Source organism: Antedon bifida, chromosome 11 (assembly GCF_963402885.1).
Source record: "Antedon bifida chromosome 11, ecAntBifi1.1, whole genome shotgun sequence".
NCBI lineage: Eukaryota > Metazoa > Echinodermata > Crinoidea > Comatulida > Antedonidae > Antedon > Antedon bifida.
In genome coordinates this window covers 6,652,217-6,672,649 of record NC_136236.1, presented here as the reverse complement: position 1 = coordinate 6,672,649, position 20,433 = coordinate 6,652,217, and the positions used below count along the sequence as shown (strand labels likewise).

At 36.3% G+C, this 20,433-nt stretch overlaps 1 protein-coding gene across 2 annotated transcripts; it reads left to right on the top strand.

The window, feature by feature from the left end:
- The first annotated feature begins 847 nt into the window (after positions 1-847).
- On the top strand, positions 848-20,035 carry LOC144856404 (uncharacterized). 2 transcript variants are annotated; one of them, XM_078714406.1, is made up of 21 exons: positions 848-908; positions 2,579-5,544; positions 5,726-5,835; positions 6,886-7,022; positions 7,427-7,587; positions 8,145-8,397; positions 8,536-8,624; positions 8,922-8,954; positions 10,034-10,277; positions 10,969-11,075; positions 11,472-11,721; positions 12,654-12,736; positions 13,093-13,336; positions 13,716-13,755; positions 13,913-14,001; positions 14,217-14,472; positions 14,962-15,137; positions 15,762-16,093; positions 16,729-16,848; positions 17,512-17,643; positions 18,465-20,035. In XM_078714406.1, the coding sequence occupies exons 2-21, from the start codon at positions 2,665-2,667 to the stop codon at positions 18,600-18,602; spliced, it is 5,874 nt and encodes a 1,957-aa protein (XP_078570532.1). In that variant the 5' UTR covers positions 848-908; positions 2,579-2,664; the 3' UTR covers positions 18,603-20,035. The 2 variants fall into 2 exon arrangements, with proteins under 2 accessions (XP_078570532.1, XP_078570533.1); XM_078714407.1 differs by lacking the exon at positions 8,922-8,954.
- Positions 20,036-20,433: the final 398 nt, after the last annotated feature.

The following is a 20,433-nucleotide window of genomic DNA, read 5'->3' as shown; positions in this document are numbered from 1 at the left end:
GAAGTACATTATGTTGACCTACTTCTCAGACGCCTCATGTGTACTTTTTGACATTTTACGTCACAATGGAAGACATGTAGGCCTATACTGCAGTGACCACATAAATGTAAACAAATGCAGTGCTTTTTGTTTCGTTTTCATTATGTATTTTGCCTCACTCACTTTTATCATCATAACTGACCAGATTCGAAATAAAATAATATTAATAACGTTTTATTTTGTCATCTTTTTTAGTTAGGCTATTGACTAGTCGATAATCTATGTTATACCTCAATGAGTCAATAATGTTGGAGGCCTAGCCTGTATATTATGTACAATACGTGTGTATTATGTACATGCAGTTCATTACCATGTAAATCATATATCAGGCAAACGATCGAAAACAACGCCACAACTGAGCGATATTAACATACAACAACCGCACGGATAACTACAGTACTGTATAATTATATCACTCATCTTTTTTCTCTAAATCCCAGTTCTGTTCCGGTTGTCTAGTTAATTTAGAATAGTCTCAGCGAATCAGAAGTCGATACGAGGCAGAATTTCTACTTGGGTTAATTATCTCATCCCGCCTACTTATATGTAAATAAGCAGGTTTCATTATATCATGGGTAAACTTATATTAATTAAACATACATTTAACTAAATGGCTACGGTGAGCATTAAATTTCAGTGTGTTTATTTTATGTTCAGTATTATATAGTAATTCATAATATTTTTTGTAAATTTATTAAGAATATGAAGATCACAGAAGAACACATTTTAGTTTTTATAAATTAGTCATCCCTAACAACAAATGTAGTCGTCCAGGCATGCGTACTGCTTTATTAAGGTGCCATTTTGAGGAAAACATTTTGCTCGTCGAATCGTGTGCGAAGATTTACACAAAATTATAACGTTTAAAAGTAAGATTTTCCTCATTTCCTTTTTTGCAGAAGTAATTAAGTTGGTCAAGTGTGTACTGGTGATATTTTTCTAGGGATGTATGATTTTATTTTGTCGTTTTTCAAAGTTTTTCCCTCACATTAGTTTGTATCTGACGACTGGCGGAAGAATATGTAATCTTCGAAGGGTTGTTATTTGGCGTTAACGTGAACTTAGTAAACTTGAATAATTTAAGCATAATTCGTGTTTAGACTACTAATCGTTTGATTATTTCATCTACCTTGACTTTCATTTATCAGTCAAAGTAGTACTTTTATTTTATAATATCAGTGTATATTATACAATACACAGTGTACATATAATACATAGATGGTTAGCGATGTTACTTTTTAGCGTAAGGATGTTTTGGGCGTAATGCGGCCATATAGCTAGCGTGCAGAGCTACCTGGGAATTTTGATAGGCTATTATTGTATTATATATGGGAGAGGTGGTTGTTGTTGAATGATTTATCAAGTGTTCTTTTCCAACCAAAATAAAGTCATCTATAACTATAGGCCATTTTCCAGATAGTGTCTAAAAATAGTAGTAGTATATTTGTGTTTACCTTGTCTGATTCTGTATGTTATAATTTTGTGCAATCCACTAAGAAAAGATCAAATAATTACAATGAGTTAGGCTATGTTTCATGGAAATGGGCGGCGGCCTATTTATTCTATAACTTGACTTTGGAACAATCCCATTTTTCTTAAATGAAGAGTAGGCTGATTTTGTTCATTCACAAGTGCTTTATGATGCAGCACTAAGTAAAAATATGTTGAATTTAATGAGTTCAATTACTGTAATAATCTGTAGCGCCTCCTACTTTTAATTCATTAAAAAAAAATAATTCGAAATATAACTTAATAATAGTATCGTGTATTTAGAATAAATAAAATTGTTTGTGCTACCGATATATATTATTATGAATTAATATTTCTAACTGATCCAATGGTTGCGAAATTTGACACAATGAGTTACACAATTAAATGTTATAGTAAACACCAGGCCTACAGTAGGCCTATAGTATTATTACAAATTCAGAACCCGACCTGATATATAATAACCTGCGCTGTACTGTACTATAGACAATTATTTCAAAGTTATAAATTAAAATTGATCTATTATACATTAATTGACCATACATTGGAAATTACTATAAAAGAAACAGATTTTTAATTATAATATAAACAGCTATAAATAATTTAATTTTAAATCAAGAAAAATATTTTAAAATTAAATTAACCACTGATTTTCAAATTGTGTTTATTATTAAAGATGTATTGTCCCCCAAAAACATAAAAAATGAAGATTAATTAAAAAAAAGACTTTAAAAAAAACCCATTAACTTCCATTAAATTTGACTATTGTTTGCTTTAAATAACAGTTTTTTCAAGTAAATAATTTTCTTTTGATCCAATTTTGGTCAAAGTGAATGGCATTCAACAAAAACATTGAAAACAATTTTTGCAGGGGGGACGTTTGTTCATTCTTTAACCTGTTTCAATGACATTTATTTTAACCCTTTTTGGGTAAATCATACCACTGTTTATCACACTCGCAGTGACTTTAAAACAAATTATATTCATAGGCCTACGTTTTACAGTAAGAAATCTATTTAAGTTAATTTAAATTTTTTTTTTTTCATCTTAGAAAGACAATCAGATGGATTGTTGAAGTTGATGGTCAGAGATGTTAGTGAATCTTAAAGAAGCTTTTAGAAGATAACAATAGTGAAGATGCAGAACCAAGGGAAAATACAAAACCAAGGGAAGATGCAGAACCAAGGGAAGATGCAGAACCAAGGGAAGATGCAGAACCAAGGGAAGATGCAGAACCAAGGGAAGATTTCCACACTGAAAACTGAGCCAACAAACATTGTGACATTGAAGAGCACTGGCCAATCTGCAGTAGTGCGAGATGGAAAGCAAGTTATGATCACAACTCCACAAGGAATATCTCAAGGGCAACTGGTCAACCAGCCTCAACAGCTCCAGTTCCAGAGTCAACAGGTTATACGTCCAAAGCAACCAGTGATTATTGTTGGCCCGAAACCCCGACTCATTCAACCTAATATTTCCATAACGTCTAAACAGCAGTCATTGCAACCCAGAATAACAACACAAACTGCAGCTACAAGAGCTCAAATAATTACATCTTCACCAAGATTTGTTCAACGGTTTCAGGTTCCACAGACTATGGCCATTCGGAATACGTCCATAGCAGCTATTCCAGTGACACAGTCGATGCAGATCGGTCCTGAAGGGTTAACCCGATTACCAACTTCAACAGTGAGATTAGCCAACCCACAGAAGCCTCTGATGCAGCACATCCACACTGTCAAAAGAAATGTAAAACCTCTGCAAGCTGGTGTTAAACAAACCTCAGGAAAACTCAATGTTCCTGTTGTGCAGCCTGCAGCTCAGAGTGCTCCACAGATTATTGTGAAGCCATCTCAACAGACCACACTCAGCCATCAAAATGTAGCTATTCAGCCTGCTCAGTTATCATCAAACCAGCCTTTCAAAACCATAGTGGGAAACCCAGCAATAGTTCCTCCCATTAAAAAAAACAATAACAAATCATCAAAAGTAGTCCAACATGTTACAGTAGCCCCACAACAGTCTGGGATAAATATTTTGAAGCCACAACTATCCAAAGTCAGTGTTCCACAAAGTACGTTCACACACGCTTCTAGCAATCAGCAAATGACTTTGGCCACACAGGTTTTACAGCCTGTAGGCACTCCAACATTCATTACTACTGGTACTCCAATACCAGCAGGATCAAGATTTGTAATATCTCAACAACCAGGTACCGGAACACCCCTCAACATCATACAGACAGGGGTTACCTCTCCACATGTGATATCTACATCAAAGCAAGGAGTGCCTGTAACTTCAACATCTCAGAAGCAAGTCAGCATTGTAAACACACAGGTGTCGAACAGTAGACCTATTGTAGCAAAACAAGGAACAACGCCACAAATATTGACACAGAATATAAGACTTACTACAGGGAATATAATTTCCCAAGGTGCTTCTGATATCAGACCACAAACAGCAACAATCTTGCAACAACCATGTAGCATTCAGCAACTGACTACCATCCAAGGGGTTACAGCAGCAACGTCAGCAGCTGGCAATAAGAACCAACAACCTGTTCCAGCGCAAATCACTCTCCCTCCTGAACTTGCACAGACACTGCAAGCAAAGATAGTTGAGCAACTGCAATTGCAGCAGGCTTTAAGGGTTAGCAGTGGCCAGCCAATCCAGCAGCTGACAACTGTATCACCAGGCATCCACAAAAACCCACCAATTATTCTTACACCTCAAATGCAAAATGCATTGATAGCGAAAGGACAGCCCCCACTTCAAGTCACACAAACACCAACAAATATGACCCAGAAATTTCTTATCCAGCAAGCAGTACCGACATCGATGGCTAGTACTAGCAAAATTGTCAACACCTCTTCTGTGCAACCGCAAATAATATCACAGCCACAAGTGTTCTCACATCCCAATGTGATTTCCCAACCTCAAGTAATCTCACAGTCTCAAGTTATCTCTAATCCACAAATATTTTCTCAGGCCCAACTCATAACACAGCCACAAGTCATCTCACAGCAACAGTTGAACTCACAGTCCCAAGTAATCTCACAGCCTCAAGTCATCTCACAGCCTCAAGTCATCTCGCAGCAACAATTAAACTCGAAGTCCCAAGTAATCTCACAGCCTCAAGTAATCTCACAGCAACAGTTTAACTCACAGTCCCAAGTCATCTCACAGCCTCAAGTCATCTCACAGTCTCAAGTCATCTCGCAGCCTCAAGTTATCTCGCAGCAACAGTTAAACTCGAAGTCCCAAGTACTCTCGCAGCCTCAAGTCATCTCACAGCCTCAAGTCATCTCACAGTCTCAAGTCATCTCGCAGCAACAGTTAAACTCAAAGTCCCAAATACTCTCGCAGCCACAAGTCATCTCACAGCCTCAAGTCATCTCACATCCTCAAGTCATCTCGCAGCCTCAAGTCATCTCGCAGCAACAGTTAAACTCACAGTCCCAAGTAATCTCACAGCCTCAAGTAATTTCTCAATCCCAGTTGATTTCGCAGCCTCAAGTCATCTCTCAGCCTCATGTTCTGACAAAGCAACAGATACTCTCACAGCCCCAAGTCATCTCGCAGCAGCAAGTGCTAACCCAACCTACCAACACTCTACAAACTACACAACAGCCGGCTAGCATCTCAATTCAACCAGTAACAACTACTCTGGCCAACATCCAGCAGAAGCCCTCATCATCAAGTCAGATGACCACAACTATTGTACGGCCACAGCTGATACAAACCAGTGGCAACCAAGCAACAATTGGTTTAATCCGAATGAGTATTGCGCAGCCTATACTTCCAAATATGACTGTGACGAGTACCAACTCATCGGTGGTAGGTGTGCGTGCGGCCTTGCAGAATGTGGTGCAAGCCAGAGTTGCCAACTGTGCTGAAACGGTCCAAGCCGTTAGTCGTGCGCCCATCATATCACCGATGCTCTCGCCGCAAATCATTCAGTCGCAGCAGATAAGCCAGCAAGTGGCTAAAATTGTCAGACCAGGAAGTTCATATCAGGTTAGTGATAACATACTATTAAAACCTGCCAGTTTTTCTATTTGTTTAAGAATTTTCTTTCGCTGTGTCATTTTTTACAACTATATCATTATCACTAGTGCTATACTTTTATTAGAATAAACTAACTTAACAAAAGTGTAAACAATATATTTAAAAATTTTTGTTTTTATTACTCGATTAGTTGCCTGCATCCACTAAGATCTCAAGTTTGTTTACTCCGATGCCTGAAGACTTTCAGATGGAAGACGAGGCAAAGAAAGATCCCGTGTCCACAATAGACTATGCCATCACGTAAGCTTTCTGAAAATAATTTATTATAACCCCATGGTTTGTTGTATCATGCGTTGTCTTTTGAGGCATGGCACGATCACTCGCCTATCACACTCGAAGAGTGAGATTTACAGTACATTTAAATTTGGTAAAGTACAAATCACAAACAGCAAACCTAAATCACACCTGAATGTGTTTGAAGACCACCTGCGATTTTCAACAGAGTGCACTTTGATTGTTTTCCTGTCCACATAGTTTTTAACCCATCTTGTCCAAGTTTACTGTGATCAGCACCATGTGACTAGACAATTTAACCTTTCCACACTGCTCTATTTTATTTTTTTATTTATTTATATTATTTATTCAACTTCTCATTAACTCTGTTAGTGAAGGATCTGGACCAACAGGTGGTAAACATATATAAAACGTCCCAATTGCACCGTGGCTGTGTGTGACAGTGGCTGTGTTTGTGTGAGAGTGGCTGTGTTTGTGTGGACTAGTACACCGGGGTAACCCCCTACTCGTCTCGAAAGATGTACTAGGTTCTTTAAAGTGAGCTCTGTGTACACTGGACCTACGGTTTATAGTCCTTATCTGAGAAGACTCGTTCCACCACCAGAACCATGGAGCAAGTGAGCCTCGAACCCTTGCCGATGTTATGGCTACGTAATTACAGTTCCACTGTCTTAACCGCTCGGCCACGACTCACTCGTGGCTGAATATAATCATATAGTAGTTTGCTGGCATATTCAAGTGCAACTGCCCAGTGTATAACTACCCTATTCAACTGACCACTGTACACATTCGGCCAATTACAGCGTTCTAATTTCGCCCTCAATATTTGCAAAGTTCATAATACTGATAATGTTTAGTTTCACTAACCCTGTAGGATGCAAGGCAAACGCAAATGTAAATTGACCAATCACAAGTGATGGATTATCCAAACTGTCAAAAATTGCTTGCGTTGCACTTCTTGTGTGTATTTTTACCTAATTTTATCTCTTTGAAATTGTTATAATTATTATATATTCACTTCCATGATTGTATTTTTAGATTTTAATTTTTTTTTAGACATAATATGTTGTGTGCACAAGTGAATATAAAAAGGAAGCGAAAACTTGTAGAATCTGCTGAGAAGGTCAGTGAACCTCCTGCAAAGGTAGAGAAACCTAATGAACCGGAACCAGTCATTCAAGAACAGGTCAAAGGTAACTAGTATCAATATACTGTCAACTATTGTAGATACAAAAACTGGAAACTCTCTTTTAATCAAATACATAGTCATATCCTGGATTTATTAAGCTTCTAATGTTTTACATATTATTACCCCGATCATTTTTTGAAGCCATACTCCCATAATCAGCACAAAGTTGTGTCATGACCTTACCAGGTACCCATTTGTACACCTGTGTGGAGAAAGGCAAATGTAAGTAAAGTTTCTTGCCAAAGGATACAAGAAATGCGATGAGTGCTGGATTCAAATTCACGATCATTAGTTTAAAGTCCAACATACTGCGCTACACTCTCTTACAAATATATTTTTTATCATGACATTGTAAAATGATAATTTTCATAAAGATTTATAAAATAATCTTCATAAATAATTTTTAAGTTGAAGCTGAACCAACACAGACCACAGAACAACCTGTGCAGACGACACCACTACTACCTCCACCGGCACCACCACCGCCGCCACCACAATCAGAATTTTCATGGGATGACTATTTAGAAGCAACCGGCTCACAACCTGTACCTCAGAAGTATTTCAGACATGTAGGTTTCAAAATGTTGTATTTGATTGTATTCGTGCCATCTGATTGGTTAATTACGCATCACATGGCATTCATTATTTTGCACTAATAAACACCATTATTAATCATTTGTGTTTAAAAATATTCTGCCACACAAGTTTTTGAGTGGCCGTATTTTTAAATCAACCTGTGGTGAGAGCTCTCTATACATGTGTCCAATATTGGCCAGCTATTCAAGATAGATTAATTGAATGGGAGTCTGGGACGTCCCATCGAAGGCTATTGAGTTCACCGTAGGAGTCTCCTGGGTCTAGCATGTGTGATGTATGTGTTATTGTTTGTTTTGTAAAATCCGGAATAAATTGAATTGATTTTTAGAACAGTAGGTATGTTATAAAACATTACTAAATGTTTTGAACAAATGGGAATAATATTTCATGAAATATTTTCACTATTCAACTCATGTAATAAACTCCCCTGCACCTTTCTATTCTACCCCATTGCAACATGATAAATAGAAACAAAAGAGGAATCATGGCCTGAATTTCAAGAACTCACTGAGCATTGTTTCTTTCACAGGTTGAGGATTCACTCCAGAATGGCCTGACTGCTGGCATGATGGTAGAAGTACCCAACCAAGTGCACCCATTTGTCTCTCAGAAGACTTACTGGGTTGCCAAGATTATTGCGACCTGTGGCCAGCTTCTGCTGCTGCGTTATGAAGGCTACATGGATGATCGATCTGGTGACTTCTGGTGTAACATCGCATCTGGTGAAGTACATCCGATTGGCTGGTGTGCACGCATGGGAAAGAAACTACAGCCACCATTTTGTAAGTAGGAAATTGACATCGCTATCATCAAACTCAAGAGGAGAGCCATTTTGAAATAAACTAATTATATTTTGGTGAAGAGATAACATAGCATTATAAAGTATCCTGACATTAATAATTGTAAATTTATTGTTACAGCAATTATAGAAAAACAGTCAAACTGGAGTGAATTTCTTGTGAAGGCATTGACTGGATCAAAGAGCATTCCTAACTACCTACCAGACATGGTGAGTACATCAAAGAGAACATCATTTCTTTTATTCATCTACTACCTGCTTCTATCATTTAGACAGTCACAGAGCATTTTACACATAAAGCTTGGTTCCCGCTAGGACACAACCCAAGCAAGTTGACCAATGGCAAATGACAGTTTAAAAAATCTATCACTTGTGATTGGTCAAATCACTTGTGTTGTGCTTACGTCGTTCGGAACCAATCTTAATTGCTTAAACTGGTGACTATGAAATGTGTTTTTTTTCTTTCACTTATGCTATGTTTTTTTCTCTGGACTGCCACACTGACAGTCAAAGATTATCCCAACTTGCCCTAGAGTCGTGGTAAGTATTTTTATCCTACTTTTCTTTACCTTTTAACCTAAGTTCTTTGTTTTCCATTTTCCTTCTGTCATTTATATGTTTTTTCTGTTGCTCTCCTCACTTTTGTTCTGCATCCCATTCTGATAGCAACCTTTTCTAGTCTTCTTCAAAAGTCGAAAAGTTATTCTATCCATGCTCGTATGTTTCTGATCATGCAGAGAATGACATTTCCGCTCAATAGTTGCGAGGCGCGATGTGAAAATTTGCTTTTAAGAAATATCTACCAACTAGATGCAATGAATAGTACTGTAGTGTGTTTTTTGTCCAAAGTTTGCATGACTAAAATATTATTATTTGTTTTAAATAGATGATGTTTAATTAAAGAGATGTTTAATGGCTTGTCCTAGTCACAAGATGTTCACAGTTTATATAAATGTGGTTTTGTTTATTACAGTAGAAATCCTTAAGGGGACACCTTTTAGTCCAAAAAAGTGTCCCCTTAATAGGGGTGTCCCCTAACTAGGGTGTTCTAAAGGAGGAGTTTCACTGTAGTGGTCCTACATTAGAAAAAGGTGTCCCTTGATAGGAGTGTCTGCTGAATAGGGTTGGCCAAAGTGTTTAATCATAATTATATTGTCCCTCGTTCTTTTTACGGAAAACTTTCCCCTGAATTAGAATGTCCCCTGAATTAGAATGTCCCCTGAATTAGAATGTCCCCTGAATTAGAATGTCCCCTGAATTAGAATGTCCCCTGAATTAGAATGTCCCCTGAATTAGAATGTCCCCTGAATTAGAATGTCCCCTGAATTAGAATCTCCCCTGAATTAGAATCTCCCCTGAATTAGAATCTCCCCTGAATTAGAATGTCCCCTGAATTAGAATGTCCCCTGAATTAGAATGTGCTACTGTAGTAGTTGTCATAAAATAGAAAAAGTGTCCCTTGATAGGAGTGTCCTCTGAATAGTTGGCCAAAGTGTTAAAACATATATTGTCCCTCGTTCGTTTCATGGAAGAGTCTTCCCTTAATAGGAGTGTCTCCTGAATCTAGTAGGTGTCTACATTCTAAATATCATAATTGTCAATATTGTCTTCTCCACTAGATCACTAGTTGCCTGTTGATTGATCGTATCCAGCCTGGTATGTTCCTTGAAGTACTAAATGAACATGATCCAACAAAAGCCTGGCCTGCTATGATCAGAGAGAACCGTGGAGGCTACCTAAAGCTGGCGTATGTCGGCACCTCAAAGGAGTCTAAAGAGTACTTCTACCTCTGGTACACGCACTGGAGACTGCATCCTTTGGGCTGGGCATTGTCAAAGAAGTTATCACTGAAGCCTCCTGAAGGTACAATTGATTTGTAATGACTGATACTTATTATTAGATTCTTTCTATTAAGCTCTGTCTACACTATCGAATTAGTTTGACAAAAAAGGTGTGGTGTGCCCAAATTTGGTAGTGGTATTCCCAAATATGGTAGTGATAAGACATAATCATGTCCAAATATGGGTACATCACATTTTTTTGTCGCATAACGCTTGATAATGTAGACAAGGCTTTACACAAATGACATTTTGAAACAAATTTAGTTTAGTTAGTACTTTGCATAGCAGAAATATTTTTACAACCGTCATAAATACAGCAAAATACATTCTTTGAGTAAGACCTCTATTTGACGGTCATCCCTATTAAGGAGAAACTATGTCCTGAATCGCACGAATGGCATTGTTTAAACCTGACCAAGGTGACGCTCTACTGCATTTTATTGTACTAACACATGCTTCAATTTTGTTGAGTCCTAAATTTGTCCCTTTAATAGAGGTTCTTACCTATCCTCCTCTGGCCCATAAGGCTGCAGTGAAGGTGACAACTTTACTAAGTTAACACTTTGTGAGGCTAAAGTGTCATAGTATGGAGCTCTAACTGCATTTATCAGTTTATTGAACTAACACAGGCTTCAAATGTGTTGGGTCCTTAAGGTGTCCCCTTAATAGAGGTTCTATTGAACAAAATTGATTTGGTGGAATTTTTTTTAAAGCATTGGTGTCTGAAAACAGCCAGAAGACGATATCACAATGGAATGGTTACCAGCAAGAAGCGTTCAAATCATCAGCTGAGAAGCCATTACCTGTTGATTTTTTTAAGGTCTGTTTAATTTGGCATGTTCCATCATCAGTAACTGTAACATGATCAAGGCAGTGGGGCTTGATGGTTCGAACAAACACTCATTTTTGCTGCCCTTTTCAAACTATTTAAATAAGGACTGTGTATCACTTTCACCTTTTCTAGCATAACTTAGGAGTTTATACACAATTCAATGAAACATGGAAACACTGATCAATTGGTTTTCAACTATACCACACACACACCAATTTTGCTTGTATTTTATGTAATTTAATCTCATTTTTGTATTTTTATGTGAATTTTTTACTTTTTTAACAACCAAAAATAAGTTCAAGCCATGTATTTAACTGTGTTTGACGATAAATAAACAAAATATCAATACAGTGTATTGTTTTTAAATTATTAATATTATTTCAGGACCAAAAAGATATTAAAGAACACTATTTCCTCATTGGTATGAAGATGGAAGCTGTCAACCCAAAGCGCCAATGGGAGATTGGCCCGGCAACCGTGTCAAAGGTCTTCAATAAGTATTTTTTCTTGGTACGCATGGATGATCACAAAGGCGGCAATCTTCCGGTACAGTTTATTTGCTATCAGGATTGTCCTGGGATTTTCCCAGTCAACTGGTGTAGAAGAAATGGAATCAACATCGCTAAACCGCCAGGTAGGTTGAAGATTATATTTCAACCATCCCATTGCACTCAATGTTAGACATACTGTACTACTCTTTCTGTGCCCTCTCCTGCTTCCATAAGCCCGACACACTAGAGCTTTCGGCTGAGCCAACTGGCACGAGTAACACTTGGCTCACAGTGTGCGCCGGGAATTCGTGAGGAATCGGCCACGCTGAGGAAAATATCTATCATGTTTAATATTTTTTGGCACGCGTGCCTTTTTCCTCAAGTGTGCACCGAACGTAAGCAGATAACTCACTAAACAATTCCACTGCGCATGACATGTTCTGATTTATTAAAATATATCAGCGCGTGCCGTATAGCGTAGTAAGTAATTATCCAATCAGAAAATCGCGTACTGAAGGTGTGCGTCCGATGGAATGCGATCACAGTTTGCGGCAAATTTTTTAGTGAGCCAAGTGTTACTCGTGCCATTTGGCTCAGCCGAAAGCTCTAGTGTCCGCCAGGCTATAAGCGCACGATATCTCTCAAGGCATGAGTCAGCAGGTTTAAGCATCTGTTGTTATACTAGACGAACACCAATACTCCATCCAGGTGTATTAATGGGTCAAAGCACCAACTGCGCCAATTACTGGCTGCAATATTATGGAAGTATGTTTCCGTATGTGTTTGATCAAAATAACCGGGTTATTAATGTGAAAGCATCATTCATCAATATACGGCCATACTGCGTTGAAATACCGGTTCTCGTCAGGTCCTCGAAGTTAAGCAACGTTGGGGCCGGTTGCTTTCTGGATGGGAGACCGTCTAGAAATAGCGGCGGGTGCTGTATATACCAGAGAGTGATGGTGTAATGGTAATATCGGACTAGCATGTGATAGGCATGGGTTCGAGGTTATTTTCTGGTGGTTGTAGACTATAAATTTTTGTTATACTTTAATCTCTATGTGACTTTGCATAGGTTACGATGTCCAAGTGTATCGTTGGCAAGATTACCTAAAGTACTGCAAGTCTCTAAGTGCTCCAGAAAGATTCTTTCGAACTGTAAGTTTTAGAAATTCATTTTGATAATTATACGCTATCATCTCCCGTTTTATATGGTTTCAGAATGTCTTCATAAAATGTACATTTTTTCTTCTACCGTGACTATCTATAAAAAAGAGGAGCATCCTTTTTTGGTGAACAAGTTTCTTGTAGGATTTACTCTTATATTTCTATGTAGTAATAGGTTATCAGTGCAGTCGAAAACCCTCCTTTGAGACACCCCTGTAAAGGGAACACTGTTGAGTGTCAAAAGCGTCCCTTAGTAGGGGTTCTACTGGATATTGATTTGTTAATAGAAATGGAAATTATGAAATAGCTGTTGACAAAATGACTAAAACCTCTAAATCATCCCGCAGCACACAGAACACGATCACAAAATACAACGAGGGATGAAGCTGGAAGCTGCAAATCCGTTGATGAGGAATGGCAAGATGTACGTAGCGACCATAACGAAGATCATCGATCGATATGCATGGGTGCACTTTGATGGTTTTCGTTATCCTAACGTGATCGTTGATATCGAGTCCGATACGCTGTTTCCTGTAGGCTGGTGCGAGGCTAACAACAACCCTCTGCGCGTGTCCTCTAAACTTCTACCGAGTAAGTTAATTTTTTATTTACAGTAGAATCTTTTGGTACAACTCCATTAAGAGGACTCACCATGACCCCATTTTTCAGGGAAGTTCCTATTTAAGGGACACCTTGCTTAATCACTCCCTGAGCTTTTCTTCTGGCTCTATCTCCTGTGTCTATTTATAGAGGGCACTACAATATGTTTTTTTCATGGTAAAAAAAAAAATTTATTAATACTATTGTAGATATTGCTAAAAAATGAATTAAGACTTTGATAAATATATATATTGGATAAATTTTAAAGATTATTGTACAGTATATTTATTTTTTTTTACATATCGTAAATTTTTTTTTGTATTTTTGTTCTGTAATGTAACATGTGTAATGTTACATTTTTTTTTTTTAGTCAAAAAGCCGAAGGTGTCTGTAGTATGGAATGACAAAACGTAAGTTTTTAACTTCAAAACAACCTCATGAGTTTATATGCTAATTAATTTTATTAAATATTTATTTAGAGTTAACTTTTTTATTATAACATAACGACAGTCATTACTACCAACACAGATGAATCAATAGTAATTAATTAGTCATTTACTTTTGTAGAAAGAGGTCTTTGCACGGAACACCCATGAGCCCAGGTCGTGACCTCTATCAACGTTTGCAAAGTCACAAAGGAGATGAAGGAGAAAGTGGTATGTAATCATGATACTAGGTCAGGTCATAGAATAAGAATGCCCATGAATCCAGGTCGTGACCTCTGTCAATGATTACAAAAAGGAAGAATAACAATTTGATATAAATACGGATTCTATTTTTTCATTAAGTGTATGGTGAAACTTCAATTTGTATATGACTTGCAATGAAGATTATTGATTATTGATTGATTGATATGGTATTTTTATTTCAGCATCGGGTAAAGGATCAATCCTGATTCCAAAGGTTTTCTTCAACCACAAATGCTTTTCGGGGCCTTACTTGAATAAAGGCCGAATAGCAGAATTACCGAAGGCTATAGGACCTGGAATGGTGACGCTAGTACTTAAAGAGATTATGTCGCTTCTGATCAATGCAGCGTACAAGCCACCACGTGTACTACGCGAGCTGCAGGTGGAGAACGACGAAACGGCCGGTATGAATGGACATCTACAAGTTATGAAAGCAAAGTAAGTTTGTCAATTTCCCAGGAATGTTTTGCCAAAAAGATTCTTAGTACTGTAGCTTCAGTTTTGTCACATGTAACCCTGTATCATGGAACTTGCCTATAATACTAAACAAATAATGCCTTATTTGTAGAAACCTGGTGCTCTAGATTCAGTACTGTACCTACTTTAAGATATTATGGTCTACTAAACACATTTTTTCTTTAATTAATGTAAAATCATTTAGTAGTTATTAGAGATATATTGTCCCCCTAACAAATTTTTTTTTTTTAATATGCCATTTTAATGTCACATAATTGTAAATTCATGTTGACCAAAAACTGGGTCGGGAAAAAACAAATTATTTTTGTTGATTTTTTTTCTACAGAATTGCATAACTTTAATATTAAAACTGCAAAATGGCCTATTCTGATTTTATTAATCTTTATTTTTCATGTTTATGGCGACAATACATCTTTAATAATTCCAAATTCTTTCCTATATTTCTTTAAGGTATAAAGGCAAAAGTTATCGTGCATTGGTAGAAATATGCAAAGTAGCCGACAACGTCGAGCAGTATTTGCGTGAGATGTGTATAAAGTTGGAATGCTGCCCGAATCTTGTATCGTTCAAGTGTGTACAAGAGACATGCTCAGAAGACTGTTGGCAACTCACAAAGACAAAATACAGTAAGTTGAGTGCTGTATCTATAATATATCTCCAGTATCATAGGAAAATGCCTAATACAGTGTCACATATGTATGATATGTGATACATATGTGGCACTATATTATAGAACTTGTCTATGATTATACGGTTCAGTAAGTTCAGTGCATTTTGATAGACAAAATATGTAGTGGTATTGTATCTTGGTGGTTAGCTTTCATGCCTAGTGTATTGTGTATGGTTCAATTCTGTGTCTAGTCATTTTTTAAATAGCCATGATCTTTCGTTCACAAGGTACATTTTAAGATATCACCAACGTTCCATTTTCACTATTTTCTACACAACTATGCAGCTGTTGAGTGTAATAGTCATTCTGCACATACTCATATTTTGTGTGCACAGAATGAATTCTCAACTCAACAGCTGTCTAGTTGCATGGTGCATCGCGAAGATGAAAGACTGCTAATATTGTAAAATGTATTTCGTGCCCAGCTACACGGTTAAACCGAAAATGGCCCTCTCTCAAAAAGAGAATACAGTTGTTTAAAACAGAAATTTAATTGAATCACCCATATTGTATAATGGAACTGTCTGTGAACCACTCTAATTAATAACTTCATTAATGGAAGAATCATTTCTATTTTCAGCATATTATTATGGCAAAAAGAAAAAAGCAGTGAAGCTTGGGAGACCACCAGGACGACAAAGCAACTTAGAATTTGGACCAAAGAAACCTGGAAAACGACGGAAAAAAAGAAAGCCATTCGTTCACAGGAAGAAGCATTACTCGCCTAACGGTAGTGATGAAACTAAAGACGGCAACGAAAATATGGAAACCGAGAATTCAAACGAAACAGATAATGTACACCATGGAAAGCTAGAGTCTGGTGCTGTGCTACCAAGACTTGAGTTTAAGGCTGGTAAGACGCCACTCATGACACGTGCGAGGGCGCTTGTGATGTCGGCTAAACGAACTAAGGTTGGTGGTTGACAAACAATAATGGTCACACTGTATAATACATATTGTAAAGCCCTGTCAACACTATCAAACTAGTTTGACAAAAAAAGTGTGATGTGCCTAAATATGGTAGTTATATGACATCATCATGTCCATATATGGGCACATCACATTTTTTTGTCACATAAAGTTTGATAGTGTAGCCAGAGCTTAAAGAAGATTATTATTAGACAAACTTTCTTTAATAGCTTAAATTCCATCAAAGCTCATAGACTTTAAAACATCATTTTCCACCAAGCCGCCAGTTGCAGCTCCTAAACTGTGGAACAATCTTCCTGATCCTATTAAAAATGCATACTCTATCATAGTTTTCAAAACACTCTTAACAACCCATCTTTCTTTGTAATTACTTTCTGTTTTTCTCTTAGCGCTTTGGAACAATCTTTTAGATTGTATAAGCGCTTTATAAATCGAACAACATTACATCCAAGAAAGTTTAATTTATATACGACACAGGGTGGGCTTCAAATGTAGTATAAAACCTTTCTAGTACAATTCTTTTTTGATACCTCATGTGTATAGATGCAGTAAAAAATGTGTATAAGCAACAAAAACACAAACAATATATAATGTAGATGTTATACTTTATCTTTCAGCATGTACCAACAAAGATGATTTTACCACCACGTGAGCGAGGCACCAAGATGAAGACCTTTGCTGCTATACTAAACGCAGGACGTGGGAAAAGCAAAGAGAAGAAACACAAGAAAGACAAGGTAACGAATACCGATTTCAATTATTTCATGTATATTCGGACAAACAACTAGTTTTATGGTCAATAAAATCTGTCCATTCAATTTCCATTGTTTTTAAGATTCAAGATTCTGTATAGATCCATAACAGAACATTTGATTTTTCCGTTACATATCCAGTACATTAAGCTCTGTCTACACTATCAAACTTTATTTGATAAAAAAAATGTGATGTACCCATATATGGACATATCACTACCATATTTGGGCATATCACTACCACATTTGGGCACATCACACTCTTTTGTGTGTGATAGTGTAGACGGAGCTTTCAAACAACAAAAGACAAAAATAACGTGATTAAAAAACAAGCATATTGAATAATATGAAGGAAACCCAGAGAGGTCATGTATCAATAAGAAAATTAATAGCTTTCTTTTTTATATTCAGCTCTAGCTAATGAGCAAGCCCTACATACTTTATACTCAGCTGGGGGAACTAAGCCTCTTCAAGAGGTACCCACTTCTGTTTTGGGCCATTGGCCCATGGTTTCCTCTTGGGCTATTTGCCAATTTTTTATTAAATAAATAAATCGTTAAGTTGAAAATGTTTCTAAAATCTAGGCATCAATATTTTTAGTATCAATATCAAATAATGGTTATTCTTCTAATTGTATCTTATCAACAGGAGAAGCATAGGACAAAACGAGATGATGTTCTGGAGTTGGATTCGAACCCACTCCACTGGGATGTGGACCGTGTCACAGAATTCATCAAAGGGACAGATTGCGCACCACTTTCAAGACTGTTCAAAGAACAAGTAAAGCATAACTAATTGTTATATTCCATGTTTATTTATGTTTTATGAACATTACTAACGTAATTCTTCTAATAGTAACCCCCCTTCTAATTGTAACCCATGATGTTTAATAGTGCGTACTATTGCACGCCATGTGACCCACAATCGTCCAATCAAATGACAGGAATTTATTTAGGTGTTATATAATACGCACTATTAATTCTTCTAATATTAGAGTCACAAAAACTATTGATCGTATTTTGAAAACAAGGGGATAATGCATGTTGATCTCGGGAGTGGGGAGGATTGAGTGTTTTTGAGTTTATGAAACAAATTTATTTATTCGTACTGTTTTATTATTTTGCTATGATTTGCTGACCGGAAAAATTGGGGTGGGTTACTATTTTCAGGTGCCTAAGTTAAGATTAGTAATAGTAACCCACTACTCTAATAGTAACCCCCCCTTCTAATAGTAACCCGCCCTAAAAAACAATCAAAGAATAATAACCCGGGGCTGCAATTAGAAGATTTACGGTATAGATAATGCCTGTGTATATGTTAATACAATAACATACATTTAAATTTTTAAATGTATAATTTCATATTTGATCGAAAATCATATTTTCTTTTACATGTTCTTATTCATTATTCTTGTTCATGTACCTTATTCCCTCTTTTTTTTTTTTTAAGCAACTTAAATATTATTTAAGGTGACTGATACAGCCCCTATTTTATTTCATTTGTCTGGTTTCGTTTATATTCTTTTTATTTGATTTGCCCGTGTGAGATGATTAAAGAATTTTGAATTTGATTTTGAATATTTCTTATTTGTGTTTTTTCAGGAAATTGATGGTCAGGCTCTACTATTGCTGACATTACCCACAGTGCAAGAGTGTATGGAATTGAAACTAGGCCCAGCTATCAAACTCTGTCACCACATAGAAAGAGTGAAAATTGCCTTTTATGAGAACTTTGCATGAAGCCTTGAGTGTATTGGAAAGAAAGATTATAGTTTCACACAATCTATTCAGATATTGCAAAAATATGTGACGTTAAAATCCTGAAGTAAGAAAGGAGATACAACTAGTTGTTACACCACCAAAATACAGTGTAATATATAGTATGGAGACAATGTTAGGCCTAGGCTGGTTACGATTGCCCAATATAACAGCTATTTTATTATACAATGTCCAATGGTAATGTGTAAAATAGCATGGTTGCAATGTTTAGGCCTAGATAATCATTGTATAGAGACTGGATATATAATATGTTACTGTTAAATCATGCATTGTAACAATGACATTGTCAATGTTGCAGGCTAGTGTAGTAGTCTGTCTATCTACCTGAAGCCATGGGAAACTCATACGGTTATCACAATTTTAGTGTGGGATATCGATAAACGAAAAAGCAGCCTAGATTTTCCTAGGCCTAATTTACACATACGAGCGGTAACGGTAAGTGGTTGTCCCACGTAGAATCTATATTTATCCTAAGCGGAAACCGCTCGTTCCACTCCACGTTGTGTGTTAATGGTCATAATGAATAACAGATTCTATATTTTTTATTACCGTTACCGCTCATCTGTGTAAATTGGCCTTTAACATAAGTCATGTTTTATGAAATATATAAATAGATGAGAATGAAAATATCGCTTTTCTCACATCAATTTTTGTAGTTATTTCTTGAAAAATACAAAGATGAAATATGAAATGCAGGTCCGAATATCAAAGGCGGCAGACAAAAAGCATATCATTTTTATTTCTAATTGCCTTATAACCAATATTAAGACATAACCATGCACATTATGGCAGCCATGAGTTTTAACGTCTTTTCTTTAACAAAAAATATTTTGTTTGGTGCTAATAGATTCCAAAATAAACCAGAAGTTCAAATTATTAATTTGCAGACCAGTGACTATTACTGTATTTTAGTGTAGAAAAATGTGATTGTGAAAAGAGGCTGGAATTGACCAAAAAAGAGGTGGGAGGGAGAAAGATGGAGTAAGGGTAAGGATACAAAAAATAATGGTGCTTTCGTTGTTATTGTTTTTACTATTTGCTATATGTACTGTTCAACTCTTTTGATACAGTATAAATTTCAAAATATCATTTTATAGACATGCTAATAAATGCTAATTATTTCATACAGTATATAAACATGTTTTTATTACTATTATAACAATGGCATTTATAATACCATCTCATCTCATCTATGTTATTCGTTCGTTTAAAAATTATGCAAGCATTGAACGAACTTTAACCTTTTGAAAGTAGAGATGTTATTTTGTGCTAAATGCAACGCAAACGTTGATACGTACGAATGTTAAATATATGTTAATTTTTTTATTTTCGTTTTAAGAGACACAAAAAAAATGATTATTGTTGCTAAAAAAATAAACTATTTTGAAATAGCAGTTGTTAAGAATCTTTATATTTATAAGGTGATGATCGAGATGATGAAACATACCGATATGTTGTTTTTTTCCACAATTCTGCAATATAAATTATGTAACTTGTTTTTATGCGTGGAAAATTTTAAATCATATGAGCGTATATTTTCAAAGTTATTACTGTACTGTTATTATTTAAGTACCGTAATATCCGAATAAACACTCGGGGTTCTTTTAGAGGAATATTTATTTGAGGAAGGCTTAATATGGTATCATATATAATCAAATAAATTCTCCCCAAAGTGTGGTTCGCACTAGGACACAAAGTGCTGTATTGCGTAATCACAAGTGGGAACCAACGACACAACAGTGTTGCAAACATCGCAGGTTTGATTTCACGCAGGCAGGAGCAAACAATTATT